The sequence below is a fragment of the Benincasa hispida genome, chromosome 3, assembly GCF_027475165.1.
Source record: "Benincasa hispida cultivar pf3 chromosome 3, pf3_genome.v1.1, whole genome shotgun sequence".
NCBI lineage: Eukaryota > Viridiplantae > Streptophyta > Magnoliopsida > Cucurbitales > Cucurbitaceae > Benincasa > Benincasa hispida.
In genome coordinates this window covers 2937495-2957177 of record NC_143480.1, presented here as the reverse complement: position 1 = coordinate 2957177, position 19683 = coordinate 2937495, and the positions used below count along the sequence as shown (strand labels likewise).

Genomic DNA, 19683 nt, shown 5'->3' with positions numbered 1-19683 from the left:
TAAATAGGGAATTTTTTTAATTAATTTTTTTTTAAAATTGAATTTGAAATTAGGATATAATCAAAATAGGAAATCTAATAAAAATATAATATTTTAACTCAAATCTTTATTTGATTTGGATTTCCTAATTTATTAGGAAAGCTGGGAATCTCTATAAATAAGACCTTAAACTCTTCCATTATCTTCATCCACTCCTCTTCTTTACACTTTCCTTTCTCTCATTTTCTTCACTTTTTTCAATGTTTTTTTTATTTAACTTTTTCTTCTTTTCTTCTTTTTTCTTTTTTTCACCCTTTTTTTCCCCCCAATTTTCCTTCTTTTTTCCTTTTTTTCCTTCTTTTTTTTCTTTCGTTTTTCTGTCTTTTTTCTTTCCCTTTCTTCTTCTTCTTTCTTTTGATCTTTTCTGTTTCGTCTTCTTTTTTGCAGTAATGCCCTTCTACGCAACCGTTTCCTTAACATACATAAGGATGACCTTGGAAATGTCTACCTATTGTATCGCCGTCCATGCTTATGTTTCCTGATTATTATGGGGCCTCAGAAAGGCTTACAACTCCCCTATTCGATCAACCTAGGGATGACCCCAAAAAGGTCTACCCTAGAGTATCACCGCTCATGCTCATGCTTCTTGGTCATCATGCGGGGGCCCAGAAAGGCTTGGAACTCCCCCATTCGGATCAACCTAGGGACGACCCCAGAAAGGCCTACTTATTGTATCATCACTAGTGCTCGTGCTTCCTGATCGTCATAGGGGGGACGAAAAGTCCTACAACTCCCCCATTCGATCAATCTAGGGATGACCTTAGAAAGGTCTACTCTAGAGTATCACTGCTCGTGCTAATGCTTCCTGATTGTCATGGGGGGGCCCTAGAAAGGCTTACAATTCCTCCATTTGATCAACCTAGGGACGACCTCGGAAAGGTTTACCTATTGTATCGCCGCTCATGCTTATGCTTCTTAATCATCATGGGGGGAAGGGGGCCCGGACAGGCTTATAACTCCCTCATTTGATTAACCTAGGGATGACCCCGAAAAGGTCTACCTATTATATCGTCGCTCATGCTCGTGCTTCCTAATCGTCATGGGGGGCCTGGAAAGGCTTACAACTCCCCAATTCAATCAACCTAGGGACGATCCCGGAAAGGTCTACCTATTGTATAGCCACTCGTGCTCGTGCTTCTTGGTCGTCATGGGGGGTCTCGAAAAGGCTTACAACTCCCCCATTCGACCAACCTAGGGACAACCTCGAAAAGGTCTACCTATTGTATCGTCGCTCGTGCTCGTGCTTTTTGATTGTCATGGAGGAGTCCTGGAAAGGCTTATAACTCTTTTATTCGATCAACCTAGGGATGACCCTGAAAAAGTCTACCTTATGATATTACTTCTTGATTCGACTTTGAAGATGAGGCAGATATGCCATCAAGCTTTTGAGTGGAGTCAGGTTGACCGAAGTCGATCTCGCATATGAGGCGGAGCCGGACGGGCAAAAGTTGCCCTCGTATATGAGGTGGAGCTAGGCAAACCAAACTTGATCTCACATATGAGGTGGAACCATACTAACATTTTTGGAGAGAAAGCGAAGTTGTACCAACATTTTTTTTTTTTTTTGGGGGGGGTGGAGTTGTACCACCCTTTTGAAGAATGAGCAAAGCTGCACCGATATGAATTATGAAGATGAAATGGAGCTACACCAGAATTAGGAGATGAAGCAAGCCACGCTAGACTTGGGAGATTAAGCGAGTCACGCCAGCCTTGGGAGATGAAGCAAACACGTTAGACTTGGGAGATTAAGCGAGCCACACCAGCCTTGGAAGATGAAGCGAGCCCTGCCAGACTTTGGAGAATAAGCGGGGCACGCCAGACTTTGGAGATATAGCAAGTTATGCCAGACTTTGGAGATGAAGCAAAACCACGCTATCAGTTTGGAGATGAAGCGAAGCCACGCCACGACTTTGAAGATAAAGCGAAGCTGCATCATGACTTCGTAGACGGAGACATTGAAGATGGAGCTGAGCCATGCACACCAACCATGAACTTGAAGATGGAGCAGACCCATGCACACCGACCTTGAACTTGAAGATGGAGCGGAGCCGCACACATCGACCTTGAACTTGAAGATGGAGTAGAGCCAGACACATCGACCTTGAACTTGAAGATGGAAGCGGAGCCATGCACACCAATCTTGAACTTGAAGATGGAAGCAGAGCCATGCATACCGATCTTGAACTTGAAGATAGAAACGGGACATGTACGTCGATCTTCAAGTTGAAGATGGAGAAGCATCGGCTGAGCCTTTGAACTTGAAGATGGAGAAGCATCGATGGAGCCTTTGAACTTAAAGATGGAGAAGCATCAACGAAACCTTCGTGCTTGAGTTTGACAAAGCATCGGAAATTTTTTTGCATTTGAGTTGATGAAACATCAGTGAATGCTCTACATTTGAGTTTGATGAAGTATCGATGAATCATCAGCATCTGAGCTTGACAAAGCATCGGTCAATCCTCTACACTTGAGCTTGAAGTATCGACGAATCTTTCGCATTTAAGTTTGAAATATCGGCGAATCCTTCGCATTTGAGCTTGACGAAGAATCAATGAATCCTCTGCACTTGAGCTTGAAGTATCGGCGGATCCTTCGCAATTAAGTTTGATGAAGCATTTGCAAATGCTCTGCATTTAAGTTTGATGAAGCACCAATGAATCTTTGGCAGTAGGCTTAACTTTGTGACTTTGAGCATGAAGATGGCATTGCAAAGCCTCCAAACTTGAGCATGAAGATGAAGCATAAATGAAACCTCTGAACTTGAAGATGGAGAAGCATCGATGGATCCTTTACACTTGAAGATGGATGAGCATCGACGAAGCCTTCGAATTTATAAATGGGCATCGAAGAAGCCTCTGAACTTGAAGATGGAGGGAAATTGGTGAATCTTTTAAACTTGAAGATGGAGGAACATCGGCGAAGCCTCTGAACTTGAAGATGGATGGGCATACAATCCAACTCTTGAACTTGGAGATAGAGAAGCAACAGTGCAACCATCTAATTTGGAGATGGAGAGGCATCAATGTAACCATCGAAGTTAGAGTTGTATGCAATAGTGCAACCCTAGAGCTTGGAGATGGGGAAGCAACCGTGCGACCATCAAATTCGGAGATGGAGAAACAACGGTGCAACCATCAAAGTAGTAGTCTGATCCTCGAACTTGGAAATGAAGAAACAGCAACCCCAACATATTTGTAAAGGAGGCAGAACTACAATAACTTTTAGAGAAGAAGTGAAGTTGTAGGGAATAATATTTTTTTAGGGGAAGCAGGGAAGTCGCACCAAACTTGAACTTTGAAGAGGAAGAAACGAAACATCAAAATTTGACTTCAAAGAGGAAGTGGTGAAGCCTCTGAACTTGATTTCGAAGAGGAAGCGAAGCGCCATTCCAAATGTATGCTTTTAGTTTATTGTGTTAGCTTCTTAAAGGGATAAATAATCTTCAATTTGTTACGTTGCCCCCATCAGGGATGAACATCTTCAATCTTTCGTGTAGCACCATACGTAGGGTGATTGTCGTACCATTTTTTTTTATGGAATGAACCTAAATTTCTTTAAGTTGCCTACGTACCCTTGAAGAAAAGGATCAAGTCATGACGTAGTTCAAATGTTTTTTTTTTTTTGGACTAAACTTGAAGTTTCTTTCAAGCTGCCTACGTACCCTTGACAATGACAGGGATCAAGTCATAACGTAGTTCAATATATATATATATATATATTTTGCTAGACTGAACTTGAAGTTTCTTTCAAATAGCCTACGTAGTCTTTACAATGACAGGGATCAAGTCATAACGTAATTTAATTATTTATTTTTTTGCTGAACTAAACTTGAAGTTTCTTTCAAGCTGCCTACGTACCCTTTACAATGATAAAGATCAAGTCATAACGTAGTTCAATAAGAGATTTTTTTGGGTCGTTCACCTTTTAAGCTTATGCGGGCCAAGAGCACCATGCAGTTTAGGCTCTTTCGATAAGGAGCTTCTTCACTTAAATTTCAGAAGCTCTTATTTCATCATGACTTTAATCATCCTTTTCATTTGTAGTATTCGTCAATATGATGAGTTTTGACTTCACTATCAAGGAACCTTCTATATTTATATCAACTGACAATTTTCTCTTCATGCGTGAAGAGACACGACTGTGAATCTTGTCATCGTTGTTTTCTTCACGAAATGGTCTTTCTTTCAAGGTTTTCATCTTTCTTTTATGTTGATCGCTTGTCATCTTGAGACAATCAAAAGCAGATGTTAAAGGTCGATCTTTCTTTGATGTGAAGATACATAGCCTCTTGAAAGTTGAAGTTCGAGTTGCAGTAGACGTTGGACATTGGCCTTCTTCTTCTATCGTGGCCATACTCAAGTTTGGAAGACTGAAGATCGAATAGTTGAAGGCTTGATACGGTTGAAGATAGAAACTCTTTGCTCTATTTCTTTTGAGTTGTCAACTTCTTTAGCAGTTATATGATTGTTGTCGGCTTCTACTATGCTGACAACATGACATGCAATAATTTTTTATACTTCCTCTTGATGATTATCGAGGAAGCTTCTTGGGAGAAATTCTGCCAAAGTTATCAGCCATCAAAGTTTAAAGAAGTCCTTGTCTCTTTCTTTAGTAGGCTTAGGCTTCCATGCCATCTTTTTGCCTTTCTTTTTATGAGCCTTGTTTCTTCTTCTATAGTTTTGATAGGAGTGCGACTCCTTTTTAGTGAAATTTGGCTGTCTTCTTTTTCGACGAGTCACAACTATCCACCCTTCATTGTCATCTTCAATAGGATCATCGTTTCGGAAATCTGTTCTTAGAATCTCTTGTTGGAACCGAATGACTATAGACTCAAAAGTCCCAAACTGGATGAAGCTTTCTCTTTGATCATGAGACGAAAATGGTGTTGGAACACTTAAAATCGTCACTATTGTAGCATGATTTGTTTGAGCTACTTTATTCAAATCTAGCTCAATCTTCTTTTCACGAGCTAACTTTAGAATCAACTTTTTCAGCATGAAACAACTTTTAACTGAGTAACTAACGACCCGATGATACTTGCATTATTTAGGATCATCTACTTTTCCTGCTTGTTCCGGTCGCTTGCATTTCAACAGTTGAATAAGTTGCTTCTATAGCAGTTGCTCCAACATGTTTGCCACATTAGAGTTAGGGAATGGATAAACTTTCTCCTGTCTTTCTTTAAGAGTTGGACAACACTTTTCACCCTCATTGTGTCTTCTTTCAAATTTTGTTTGTTTTCCTTTGGAGGGAAATTTCAGCGGGGTCACATGAACGACCATAGATTCTTTTGTGGCACTACTCACGATCTCTTCAGTGCCCTTGATTTCTTCTTTATCCTTTCTCTCTTTAAGGACTAGGAAATATTTAGTTCCCCTGTTGGCAATGCTTAACTCCATATCATGAGCACGTGTTGCCAACTTCTCAAATGTACGAGGCTTTATCCTTTGCAGAATGTAGAGAAGTTATCAGTGCATGCCTTCGGTGCACATCTTTACTGTAGATAATTCAGTGAGTCTATATTTGCAATCCAGACCCAGAGCTCTCCATCGATTGATGTAGTCGATGACTGGCTCTCCCTTCCGTTGTTTTGTGTTCGTCAGCTCCATCATGCTAACAGTACGCCTTTTGCTATAAAAGTGATTAAGGAACTCTCTTTCCAACTATTCCCTACTGTCAATCGCTTCCAGCTCTAGATCAATATACAAATCAAAATGTTTCCTTTCAAGGTACGGACGAACTACTTGACTAGCTAGTCTCCTCTGGTTTTTGCATTTTCACAGGTTTCAATGAAGTGAGCAATATGTTGTTTCGGATTGAAATTACCATCGAATTGTTGGAACTTTGGAGGTTGATACCCAGCTGGCATTCTCAGGTTGTCGATTCTCTTGGTGTACGGCTTGAAGTACATAAAGGAAGATTGCAATGGTCCTTCATACTAAGCCTTTATGGAGTTTGTAATCATATCCCGCAGTTGTTGAACTGACAGAGCGACGACAGAGGTAAATTTATTACGGCTGGTCTTCCTGTATAACAGTCTTTCCTTTGTCATTAGCTTTTGTAGCTGGAGATTGACTCGACTCAGCAGTTTCTCGAGCCTGTATTTGATCTCTTAAAGCATCAATTTTATGATCTCGCTCTTCTATAACTTTCATTAGGAAATTTATCTTTCTCACCATCTCTACCATGGCCAACTCAACCGCTACGTTAGTCACCATGACAGACATTACATCAAAGTGTGATTCTTTATCTGATGGATCAATAGCAGAAACATAATTTTCGAACAAGGGATTTTCTCTGATGACGATCCCGCCTTTAGGATATTCCATCAACTGTTTCTAGATTTTCTCCGTGATGACATAACTTATGTAAGTGTCATTTGCGATGATAGCTTTAGATGCAACTTTTTTAGTGTCATATGTAGATTTGTTGATTTGGATGACGAGAGAGAGATGAGAGGCAGAAAGGTCCCACTGGGTATGCTAATTTGTTCGCACGAGAATTCAAGAGAAATTTATTTCGTGGAACTTGAACTTTTTATTTGTATTAATTTTATAGAAAGTGAGTACAATCTCTAAAACATAATATTTTGACACTTTCAAAATAAACTATAATCTTTAAGGTGGTTGATCTTCTTGAATGATTGGTCTTTGGACTTGTTGATCTTCTTAGATGATCGATATTTGGGTTTATTGATCTTCTTGGATGATTGGCCTTTGGGCTTGATGATCTTCTTGAATGATCGACATTTGGACTTGTTGATCTTCTTAGATGATCGGCCTTTGGGCTTAATGATCTTCTTGGATGATCGATGATCTTCTTGGATGATCGACCTTTGGGCTTGTTGATTTTCATGGATGATTGGCCTTTGGTTGATGATCTTCTTGTACGATCGACCTTTGGGCTTGTTGATCTTCTTGGATGATTGGTGCTCGCACGAGGCTTCCGGAGATACTTGTTTCGTGGAGTTGAACTTGAGTTGGTGTTGATGTTGATGTTGATTTGATGCGATGTGGTTCCATCTCTAGTACTTAATTCTCTGATTCTCTCTCGATTGAATGCATATGCTTGATGTATAGAAGTAGGGTGTGTGGATGTTCTTGAGCTCTGAGTCTTGAAAGAACGTTTGTATGTGTGGATGTTCTTGAGCTCTGAGTCTTGAAAGAACGCTTGTATCTTCAAAGGACTTCAGTCTTCAAACGCGGTCAGAATGCTTGTATCTTCAAAGGACTTCAGTCTTCAGAATACTTGTATCTTTAAAGGACGTCGATCTTCAAGCGTGGTCAAAATGCTTGTATCTTCAAATTAATTCAGTCTTCAAAATGCTTGTATCTTCAAATTAATTCAGTCTTCAAAATGCTTACATCTTCAAAGGACTTTAGTCTTCATAATGCTTGTATCTTCAAAGGACTTCAATTTTCAGAATGCTTATATCTTCAAAGGACTTCAGTCTTCAAGCGTGGTCAGCTTTAGGAGTCAAGGAGTCTTCTGATTATAGAGAATTCTCTCTAAGCTCTCTGGAGTGTAGAATTTTTGATCCCCACAAATGAGGAAAGCCTCTCTATTTATAGAGTTATCAAATGAACTTCATGCGCTTAGGCTTGGTTGTTCCATGGACTTGGCCCCTGGGGCCCAACTAATTGGATTTTGGCCTTATTTGACATTTGGGTCAAATTAAGCCTATTTTTAGGCTCAATTGGACTTTTAACCCAAATAATAATATTAAATTGGGTCAAATTAATCTTATCTGACTCAACGGTCATGATAAAACCACGTGGTGTCATTGGACTTTGTCTTCAACTTCAATTCGAGACACATGTCCACTCCTAATTGGTTCCAAATTTGATGATTTAGAATTTGGTCATTAATTTAGTAAATGACGTGGTAATTTATGATTGGTCCAAAATTTCTCCTTCAACAAATACAAAATCTAATTAATTTTAATCTAATTGATCCATTAATTTTAAGAAATATTAAGTATGCCAATAGATCTATTAACTTTTAAAAAAATTGTAAAATGTGTCGTGTACTTATTAAATACTTTTTAAATCTACCTTTTAAACTAACAAACGAAAGTTAGGATTAAACTTAATATTACCTATGTGGTTTTTGAAGGAAAAAAGATTTTAGCAAAGATTGGCCATAATTGTCATTCTTTTTTCTCAAGCTATTTATTGATTCAAAAATTGAAGTTTAATGCCTTGGCAATTGAGTTATGTTCTATCTTCTATTTTTATTTATTAATTAGTTTTTTTTAGAGTTTAATAATATATATGGGGTAGGTGATTTGAACTTTTTACATTTTCATTGAGAGTATATGTCTTAACCAACTAAGTTATAATCAAGTTTGACAAGTAAAATATTTTTTACATTTAGATCCTTTTGGTTCTTACTTTTGAATATATCTTTTAAACTTTGTAGTTAAATATATATTGGTTCTTTAAATAGGGAGGAAAAGAAGAACGAACCATCAAAATTTTAGAAGGAAAATTAATTTAGATGGCAAAACTACTAAAAATATTTACAACTAATAGCAAAATATCACAGTTTATTTGTATTAGACCGCGATAGACTACTATCTGTGTCTATTTGTGTCATGATAAACATGTTGAGAATGGTGTCCTAAATCTCCTTGTAATCTCATAGTTTGTAAACTCTGTATAAACATATTGTTGTTAATAAAATAAGTGTTATTTTATAAGCATATACCCAATCCAATAAACTAAGATTCGAAATTATTTCATGTAATTTAAACAAGTATGTAGAGACATACAAGTGGATCTTGTTTAAATAATAACCTAAATGGTTTGTAGTAGATGGATAAAGTTGGATACCTTATCCTGGTGACACTACAGATACGCCCCACTTTGTAGATGTTACAAATGTTGTAAAGTGCTACAAATGATCTGATCCTGATCATTCATATGGAGACATGCAAGCGGGGGTATGTTATACAAAGAGTTTGTATAAGATCGGACCACGAAATGATTAGTCTCTTTATATAACGCCGTTAATAATAGAGACTTACATTTCACTAGGATGACCATAGGTGACATGACCTGAATCCTGAGTGAGTTGTGAACTCCTGCTCATAAAGGTGGTCCTTTGATTTGTATGGGTGAGGGTGGCCACATTGCCAACTCAACAAACCTACTATTTTGGGAATTCGTTTGACCGGGGAGCTGGGAACTCAACTACACAAGACGAAATTCACTCATTCCCTGATGCAGGGGCAAGTAGATAAATTGCTCCTTTAAGGGCTGATTCCGGGTCTTAAACATAGTGGTCACACCCTCTTATGGGCCGAGAGGACTTGGTCATAGTAGAACTATGGCTTATTGTTTATTAGAGGAATCGGTAGTACTTAAGGAGTTAAATATAACTACAGGGACAAAAAGGTATTTTAGTCCAACTGTACATACGAGCAATTTGTGAAGGGTCATCACACTGTTGATTGGTTATATCCAATGGACACAAAAATTTATCTGTAGTGTGAAGAGTGCAATTTTCGGTCTTCAGTGGAGTAACCGACAATTAACAGATGTTGGGTAATTTAATTAAAGAGTTTAATTAATTATCCGAGTAACATTAGAGCTTCAATCTACAGGTCCATAAGGTCTCAACTGTAACTCAACAGGGATTTAATCTTTGGATTAATTTGAAGTGTTTAAATTAATTGAGGGAATTAATTATATATAATATAATTAATTATAATGTATTTGATACATTGTAAGAGGAATTTGAGTATTATTCAAATACCAATTATATGAATGAGATTATGTAATTAAAAATAAATATGATTTATATTGAGAGGAATAAAATATTTGGATATGATCTAAATATCATTTATATGAATGAGATTCATATAATTGAATTTAATATAAATATGATTTATATTAAATGCTAAAGTTAAGAGAGAATAAAATCTATAGTTTATGTTATATTTGATACAATATAAAACTATAAGCTATATGTTATATTTGATATAACATATAGTGTATATATAATAAAGTAATTATTATATATTCTATTTTATTAATTTATTTGAAATTAATAAAAGGGAAGGAGTTATAACTCCCTCCCATTATTCTGTCAATAACAAACTTGTGATAAAAGAAGTTGAGAGATCATCTTCTTCCAGGAATTCACAAAGAAAAGTTATATGAAAGAGAAAGGTTCTCCGAAGAAAACTCCCCTCTCATCCTCTCCTTCTCCTTCCCTCTTCCTAGGACTCAAGCAAAGTCCACAACTCTTGCTTGAGTCTTTGAATCCCAAAAGAGAATATAAAGAGTTCTCGACTAGTAGTATCCGTGTGTGAAGAAGGAGATCAACGAAGAAGGAGTTCTGTACGTGACTAGTACAAGGATTACTTGAAGAAAGGTTCTTCAAAGGTGAGGTTTCTTAAAATCTTTTGTTTTTTCATCTAAAAGCATGCTATAATTTAACCTTGAATGCACATCTATTTATATGTTTACTGTAAAATTTATATTCAATAATTAATGAAATTTGGACGATTCGCTTCCGCTCAAGGATCTCCTCATGTCGAGTTCTATTCAAAACACATATAGTAGTCTATTGCTCTCTATCACAGATAGACAGTAATATTTTGCTATTATTTATAAATATTTTAGTTAATTTTCTTATATTTGAAAACCGCCCAATTTAGAATGGTAACAAGTGATCACTAAACAAAATCTAATTAGCCCTATATTTTCAAAACAAAGTAAAATAAAAATTTAAGAAATTTTAGTTTATGAAAAAAGAAGGAGAAGAAGATTCTAGCTTTTGGAAATGTCACATAATTAAAAGTCTTAAAATGTGAAATTAAACATGTGAGAATGAGATGAGAAGTTCATATCTCACAATCACCATTGATGGTTGATGGTTGATGGTGGAAGTTGAAAACAAACAAAATAAAGGCCTTCCTCTGTCCCACTCCATCTCTCATCACACATCAAAATATCTTCTTCGTACTCACATTGATTTAGACACTTTCATTTTAATCAACCACATTTTAATACATAATTTTGATGTACTTTGCAACAATTTGATGTGATACATTTTAATGTACAAAATGTTTTTAAAATCTTTAATTAATTTTATGTTTTATTTTAAAATTTATTATTGAAATTTTAGTCCATTTGAAAGGTTTTTAAGATTAGATTAAGATTTTGAGAATACTTTTCAATTGTTTTGTTTTATTTTAGCTTTAGATTACAAATATTGTTTTTATTTTTGTGAAGAAGTTATGCAATATATAAAACGTAGATAGATTTTCATTATTAGGGTGAGGTTTGAAGATTTAAATTATATAAAAGGTAAATAGATCTAGCTTTTATAACTACTCTCAACTAATTTAACTTTTTTAAGTATTTGAATTAACCTTCTATGAAGGTTGAATTTGATTTTTCTTTTCTTCAAAATCCCTAAGTACATATTTGTTTCACATATGTTATCTTGAGATTTCTATTTAATATTGTTGTTTGTTTCACAGGATTTCACTTTTTAAAATTTATAGAGAACTTTAAAGCTCATCTTATATAGATTTTTTAGTATCCGAATTTTTACATTAGGGACATGAACAAAGCTTGATTAATTAATAAATTAATATCAGTTAATCATCACTATTAGTTTTAATTAATTATTAAATATAAATATAGTATCTAGACTCAATAAGTTTCAAATAATAAATTTACCATTGATATTTTATGTTCCCTTAACTATTTAATATATTAATTAATTTATATTTAATTAATTTTATATTTAATTAAATAAAATAATTTAATAATGTTTAATTAAAAATACATTTATTGATATTTTAAGTGATTAAATAATTTATCAAATAGTTAAATTTTAATTATGTCTACATTACTTGTTCTCTTATATTTTGCTAAATAATTATTTAGTTTTGGTTTATGTATACAAGATTGGTAAATTAAACATATTCATTTGACTTCTAGATGTTAATTATCCTACATATCTAAACACAAACATTAGTTATTACAGATATTTAAATTTTAGATATTTAATATTCATACTCATGAAACAATATCTGTGATCTAAACGATCCTTAAAGAGAAAAAAAATCTTTAAATTGTAATTCAATGTAGTTCTCATTACAAATGTTAATGTTAGTTAAATAGATGTGATGTGGTGTGTCTATTAAACAAATGATAGTTGAGTTTGTATAAAAAGAGAGATTTCTTTTTTGACAAACAAAGAGAGTAAGACTTTTTTTTTTTTCTTTTTTCTTTTTGAATTGAATGAACTTGTACTAACCGCCAACAATAGAAGAAAGTTTCTTAACATGTTTACAACTCGAAACCAACCAATCAAGAAAATTAGAGAACAAATCAAACGAAACATCAAAAGTACAACGACGAGCAAGCATTCCAAAAAAGAATAAGGTCTAGTTTGGAGTTGTTGTAAAAAGTTTATATAAATTGATTTATTAAACTAATGGTTGATACATCAATAATGCATTTTTACAAATTAATAGACCCAACCAATTTGACCAAATAATCAAATTGATTAAGGACCCGATTAGATTACTTAAGAAAAATGTATTTTTCAAAAATCTCATTTTTAGTTAAACAAAAATTATTTTGAGTAATTATCAAATACTTCAATTTTTTCTAGAATGGCTTAGTTTTTAAATTAAATATTTAAAATGCATTTCAAAATCGTCCTAAATTTTTTGATGTAAACAATACTCTCACTAGTAATCCCAAATTCTCTCTAATTCACTTCTTTTGTTGGGTAAATTATTATGTTAGTGATAAAAACCAAAAATTGATCATAATTTCACATATAGAAACTCGAGTCTTTTTTTTGGAAAATAATTCATAAATATTGACATGAGATTTCATATAGACATTTAATATTCTTGGATGTTTTATAAAACTTAGGATGTTATTATCCAGGAAATTTTAAAACCCATATGACATGGGTTTTTTAATACCTTCCATTCTTGGGGGATTTTTTTAACAATAAGTTGAATAGAGCTTGATTAATTAATAAATTAATATAAATTAATCATTACTATTAATTTTAATTAATTATTAAATATAAATATATTATCTGGACTTAATAAAATTTAATTAATACATTTATCATTGATATTTTATATTATCTTAACTATTTAATATAAAATTTTATAATTATTTATTAATATTCTAATTAATTTATATTTATTTAATTAAATAAAATAATTTAAATAATATTTAATTAAAAAATATTCATGTGTTGATATTTTAAGTGATTAAATAATTAATCAATATAATAATATATTAAATAATTAAATTTAATTATGATATTACTAGTCCCTTATATTTGATTAAATAATTATTTAGTTTTAGTTTTTATATTCAAAATTTATAAATCAAACACATTCATTTAATTTTCAAACATTAATTATCCTGCAAATTTGAAAACACATACATTTTGATTTAATATCGAAACATTGTCTGCAATCCAAACTATTTTTCATGGGTGTTTGACTCACCGATTATATAAGTGAGTGTTAAACAATTAACTTCTCTAGAAGTTTACACATTTTTAAAGAAATTTTATATATATTTTTAATGAGTTTGCTAAAGTCCATTTTTTTATTTTTATTTTTCTATATATTTATCAAAAAAATTCATCTTCTTATGTCTCAAACATCCACTTAAATTTACAACATGCAGAGTGAGAAATAAACTAAAAAATTATTGGAGCAACACATCACATAACTTCTTGTTTATTGCATCATAATTGATAACTGACCCTTAAAAAAAAGGAAAATTCACGACTGACCCCAAGGCATTTTATTTTAATTAATTATTTACTTGTTTACGTATTGATGATCTTGTTGTTGTTAGTCTTCTCTGCCCTATCAACTAACCAGGTGAAAATGGTGCCATAAACAACCTCCACATCTTCCTTCGGCTCTCCGATCAACTGGTGCCACATTCCCGGATACACCTTCAACGTCTTGTCCTCACTCTCCGCCGATTCGAACACAAATCTCGCCGACCAACTATCGCAAACCACGTCGTCTTCTCCATGAACCATCAGCATTGGGACCCTAATTTCATGGCAGTTTCTCTTTATGTACTCGCACACTCGGAGAAACTCCAATGCTGTCGCCATCGGCGGTTTTCCTGAAAATCGCCGATTAGGGTTTCTCGCCACCAATCTCCTCTTCCACTCTTCTTTGTACGATTTGCTCGCGACGGGCTTCGTTATCACCAATCGCAATGACGGTGCTAAAGACGCTGCTATTGGAAGAAGCTTCTCCAATGGCCAAATCGGTTTGAATTTCGCCGAGATTCCGCACATGGAACCGTTCAACACGATTCCGTTCCAAACCCCCTTTTGCTTCAAGGAAATCAGGATCGAAATTGCACCGCCGAGGGATTCCCCGTAGAGAAAAGCAGGGAGGTTAGGATTCTGTTCTCGAACAGAGTCGAAAAACAGAGTACAATCGAGAACAAGCAGTTCGATATCTGGGATCGAACCAGGGGCTCCCTCGGAGCGGCCATGGCCTTGAAGGTCCAGCGAGCAAACGAGGAACCCAAGTTTAGCTATGGCGACGGCAGTGAGCTCGAATATCCAGCCACTGTCAGAGGTGTAGCCATGGACCATGGCTACAACCCCTTTGAGCTCTGAGTCAGAATCAGGGCGCCATGATTGAGTGAAGATTTTCATCTTCTGGGCATTGAGGATGAAGCTTTCATGGTGAGTAACTTTGTGTTTCTTGTAGAATTCTTCCCTTGTTAACCCTCCATAGGGGCTGTTCTCGTTGGCCTGGTTAATTGGATGCAACATTTTCAGGTACCAAAAGAACTGAGTCTACTATTCAAAACAGAGAGAGTGATGCAGAAGACAAAGTGGAGAGGTTGAAGAGGTATATTCTTTTAAAATTTGAATTGGGTTTCGTTTGGCTTTTGAAGAGGAATGAGTGTGTGGGGGAAATGTGTTAATTTAAGTTTGCATAGGGAAATGATAAGTACCCATTGATGGAGTAGGGTCCAAGAACATTGAAACCTTATTTATATAGTGTGAACGGAGTAAATACATAGAATGACTAAAATTTTTTCTAGAAATCAAATGATGATTGATGAAAAATTTGAGATATGTGGAGTATGTTGTGCCAATAAATTAGGAAAGGGTGACATCCTAATTCCTAAACAAAGTATAAGTGTGCCCTTTTCTCATCCTTCTACTTGACAGCTCCCATCTCAACTTTTGAGCATTAATTTCCATTCAAACTTTCAACTGTCCAAGTGGTGTGCTTTTTATGGTTAAATTTGAATGGTATTTGAGAAGTTTTATGTTTGGAATAGAGAGGTATGTTATGGGTTTTGATAATTATGCAGGTAAGTTATGAGTAAACTTGTGGAACTTGTTAGATACGCTACATATTTGCTTTTAGAAGGCTCAAGCTTGTGAATCGGGGCGGATTTAGTAGTGGATCTATGAGGCTCGAATCCTTCTCAATTTTATGCTTTTTGTATAATATATATAAAAATTTGGCACAGTATCCTTCCTGCCCTCTCGACCAAGGTTCATGTCCCACTCATTATATTTATTTTTATTAAATTATATAAAGTCTCTTGTCAACAAATTTTATGATTCTGTCACTGCTTATGAGTTGTCTTTACTTATTATTAAGATAATCATTGCATGTGAGGTAAACACTTTCTATAGATAGGTTGCAATCTACAAAATAAATAAAATTATATGTATTTCTCGTTTTGCAATTGAAGTATAAGTTGTACAATTATGTTTTTTGGTTCAACAATAATGTAGAGATAAAAATTCAAATTGTTAACATCTTAATTGAGATTGTAATGTCTTAATCACTTATATTTCAGATGACATTTGTCTAACTGATTGAAACATAGTTTGATTGGATATTACTTTGAAAGAAATATTGTTACTATTTGAAATTTGAAAAAAAAAAAAAAAATCCTTGCTGGATTTATCAATTCAATATTTTTTTTTATATTTACATTTTTTTTTAAAAAAAAAGACCATTGCTAGATGTACAACCTTTTATTATTTATTTATTTTATTTTATTGCTATTCTTGGTAATTCATTGTTAACTGCTTTTTCTTTACAAATTTTGGATAATTATGAAACTAAAAGAGAAATAGTTCAATGTTTTTCCTTCCTTAAAAAGAGAAAAAAAAAATTGCAGAAACGGACCTCCACTTTTTCCTAAATTACATTGAAGGAAACTCTTTGATTCAATGGTTAGTAATAGTATGAAGTTGATCTAGAGGGGGTAGCTGGTTGGAGGGTCCTATTTTGGATGGGTGAAAACTCAATTCTTCATAAATGTTCCGTGAAAGCTTTTGATGCCAAAACTTTTGTAGAATGCTCAATACGTTGGAAGTTGAGTGAAAGTTGTGAATTTGTTGAATCATTATGACTCAGATCTGTCTGAAGTTTTTATTCTTTTGCAGACAAGGCTCTTCATCTTGCAGCCTTTGTGAATGCTATTTATTTTCTTTTGTAAAATTTCTTGGGTGAGATGGGTTGATGCCAAAATTTAGATGAACCAAACCCTAAAATTTTAATCTAGGATAAGATAGTTCAAGTGTCCCACTAAATGAAGAAATTGAATACTGGTGCGGTGTCTTGTCACCGATACTTTTGACACTCAAGTCAATAAGGAGTTAGATGAATATTGATAATAGAGTAGTATGGAGTGTTTTCGGCGTATCTTTAATGAAGGATTCCAATGGCTCATATAGAATTGGTATTATGTAACGGATGCATAGACTCATAACGGTTCCTCTAATCCATGAAATTGTTGGACTGTTACACTTGGCCCGTTACAACTCCACCAACACATGATCTGTTCGGCTTAATTCTTTCATTGATTGCTATTATGACTTTGTACTGCTACCACTAGGCTTCCACTAGGATCTTGATGGGTTCTTTGAGCTTACTATAGACTTCTTCATAGATCATCCTAACTCGCTATAAGCTCTCTCATGGTCCTTTGAGCTCCCTCTGTGTTTCCTCATGGGACCTTTGAGCTCACTCTAGGCTCCTTCAAGGGTCTTCTGAGCTCATTCTAAGTTCACTCTAGGCTCTCTCATAGATCCTATGAGCTCACTCTAGATTTCTCCATAAGTTTTTTGAGCTCCCTCTAGGTTCATTTATGGGTCTTTTGAATTCACGTTAGGCTCCTTTTAGCTTTCTCACGAGTCATCTAAGTTCACTCTAGGATCACTCATACTTTTTCTGAGTTTACCCTAGACTTCTTTAAGCTCACTCTAGGCTCCCTCATAGATTCTTTGAATTCACTCTAGGCTTCTTCATAGCAACTATGAATTCACTCTAAGCTCTTATATGGGTCATTTGAGCTACCTCTAGACTTCCCCATGGATCATCTGAACTATCTCTGTAAAAGAGAGTCTTGGTCTATCTCGATAAATTTATCCTTAACAATTTGTGATGTTGATGAAAAAAAGAAATACAGGTTGTTGCCAACTCAAGTTTCTCCTCCACGTGCTAGACAAATTCAAATTGAAAATATCTGCTGTGGATTTATGTATCCTACCCCACTTTTACTTTTTAAACTTCCATTCCCAACTTTTTATACTTTTGTGAAATGATATTTATTGGTTCTTTTATCTTTGGACAAACGAGACATCTATCTCGACTACGAGTTTTAGGATACTAACTCTCCATTAATGATGAAGATCATAATGCAAATAGAAAAATTCTTCTTCTACATAAAAAGAGACTTTAAGGGATGATACCAAAACCGTAATAAAGTGTACAATTTTGTTGAAAAAAAGAAATGTCTAACATTTATCGATGATGCAACAAAAATATCCGTTGAATAAAGGTCAATCTATATATACTTGGTTTAAAATAAAAATAATTTATAGAAAATAGTGAATAAAGAAATTTCGTAATATCTATTAAATTGCTAAAAGAATATATTTGAAAGGAAAAAAATATGGTGAACTGGACCTTTGATGAAGTGGAAAGAAAACAATATGTTAAGGGACTGTTTGGGATGCTGAGATAATATAGGATGTGGGGAATTCTGATATATAGGATGTGGGGAATTCTGATGTCTGAAGAGTTTTGATGCTTAGAGTTCTGATCGCATATGAACGATCGAGTATGTTCAAGCACTGAGATGATATACGATACACAAAAGAAAAATACAAAACATATTCTGAAAATGGGTCCACAAATAATTAAATCGGTGAGATATGATAATGGACCTCCCAACACCGAAATGATATAGGATATGGGGATAAAAAAAATAAAAGAATAAATATCCAGAAAAAGTGGTTATTCAGTTAATTCATTTATTATATAGGGATACATTATTGGACAACTTCATTGCGTCTTGTAGCTGGTCATTTATTGTCACATCACATCAACCCTGATGTGATATTAAATTTGATGTTAAATATATTTGGACTCTCATTCAATTTTAGTCCTTATTTTTAAATATTCAATTTTAATATATGTATTTTTACTCAATTTTAAATTTAGTTATTTGAACTTAATCTTTATCAAAATTTTATTTATTATTCAACTATTTATTTTAAAATTTTAGAGACCTATTAAATATAAATTGAATATTTATTAGACATGTTCTAGAGTTTGAAGATTTTTTTTTAATGCAAACTAAAATTTTAGAAGCTAAATTTATAATTTAACTCATATTTTAGTCCGTATAGGTTATAATTGGTAACTATTTGGTTTTTAAAATTCAGCATATGTCCTCTTAATTTCTTAGCATGTTTTTTTTTCAATCTTAAATAGAAAAAGAATTCTAGGTAAATTCTAAAAATAAAAATAAATTTTTAAAAGTTTTTTTTTTCAAAATTTTAACTTGGTTTTTAAATTATTTGTAAAAAGTAGATAATAAAACAAAAAAAAAAATAGAAATAGAAAAGATGTTTATAAGTTTTAATTCTTAAAAATTTAAAACAAGAAATACTTAAAATTTTGATTTACATATGGTTCATTGAACAAGTCTAATGTAGAATCATTTATTTTAATTCAACAACCTACAATAGAATATTCGACCTATAAACATTTGATGATTGATAGATATATCTTATTATTGAACTTTATTTAAGTCTACCATTTACCAAAAAAAAATATATTAAAATGTTGTTTAGCTAAGTGATAAAAAAAAGAAAATGAAGGAAAAAAAAAAACTTAATTGTCTATGATTTCCACCATCTCCTAGACTTTCACATATATCTACCACCAAACCTCACGTCCCCATTCCTCTCCTAGTCTCCTCCCCTCTATCTCCTACTCTATTTCCTACATATATAATATATATTTATAAATCATACAAATTGTTTTAGTTAAAAAAAAAAAAAACCCTGTAAAGTTAAATCTCAGTATATTAATTAATTTATGGGCATGTGTTTTATTAGGTTATAAAAAAGGATCTTTTTAAATATAAAAATATTTAAAAATATTTACATTTAATAACAAAAAGTACTCAAAATACAAATAAAAAAGTCTTAAAATATTTTTAGAATTTTTCTACTTATAAGAATTTTCCATAAAAAAACATGTAATCTACAAAATAGTTATATTTTTAATTTAAAAAATCAATTTATAATATGAGAGTTTTTATATTTTTACATTGTGTATTT

General features: G+C 33.5%; 1 protein-coding gene across 1 annotated transcript; it reads right to left on the bottom strand.

Moving 5' to 3' along the window:
• Positions 1-13764: 13764 nt before the first annotated feature.
• LOC120073068 (caffeoylshikimate esterase-like) lies at positions 13765-15145 on the bottom strand. Its single transcript, XM_039025679.2, has one exon. The coding sequence runs from the start codon at positions 14848-14850 to the stop codon at positions 13873-13875; it is 978 nt and encodes a 325-aa protein (XP_038881607.1). The 5' UTR covers positions 14851-15145; the 3' UTR covers positions 13765-13872.
• Positions 15146-19683: the final 4538 nt, after the last annotated feature.

Coding starts and splice junctions, on each gene's coding strand:
- LOC120073068 (XM_039025679.2), bottom strand. CDS start 14,850: ATGTTGCATCCAATTAACCAGGCCAACGAGAACAGCCCCTATGGAGGG.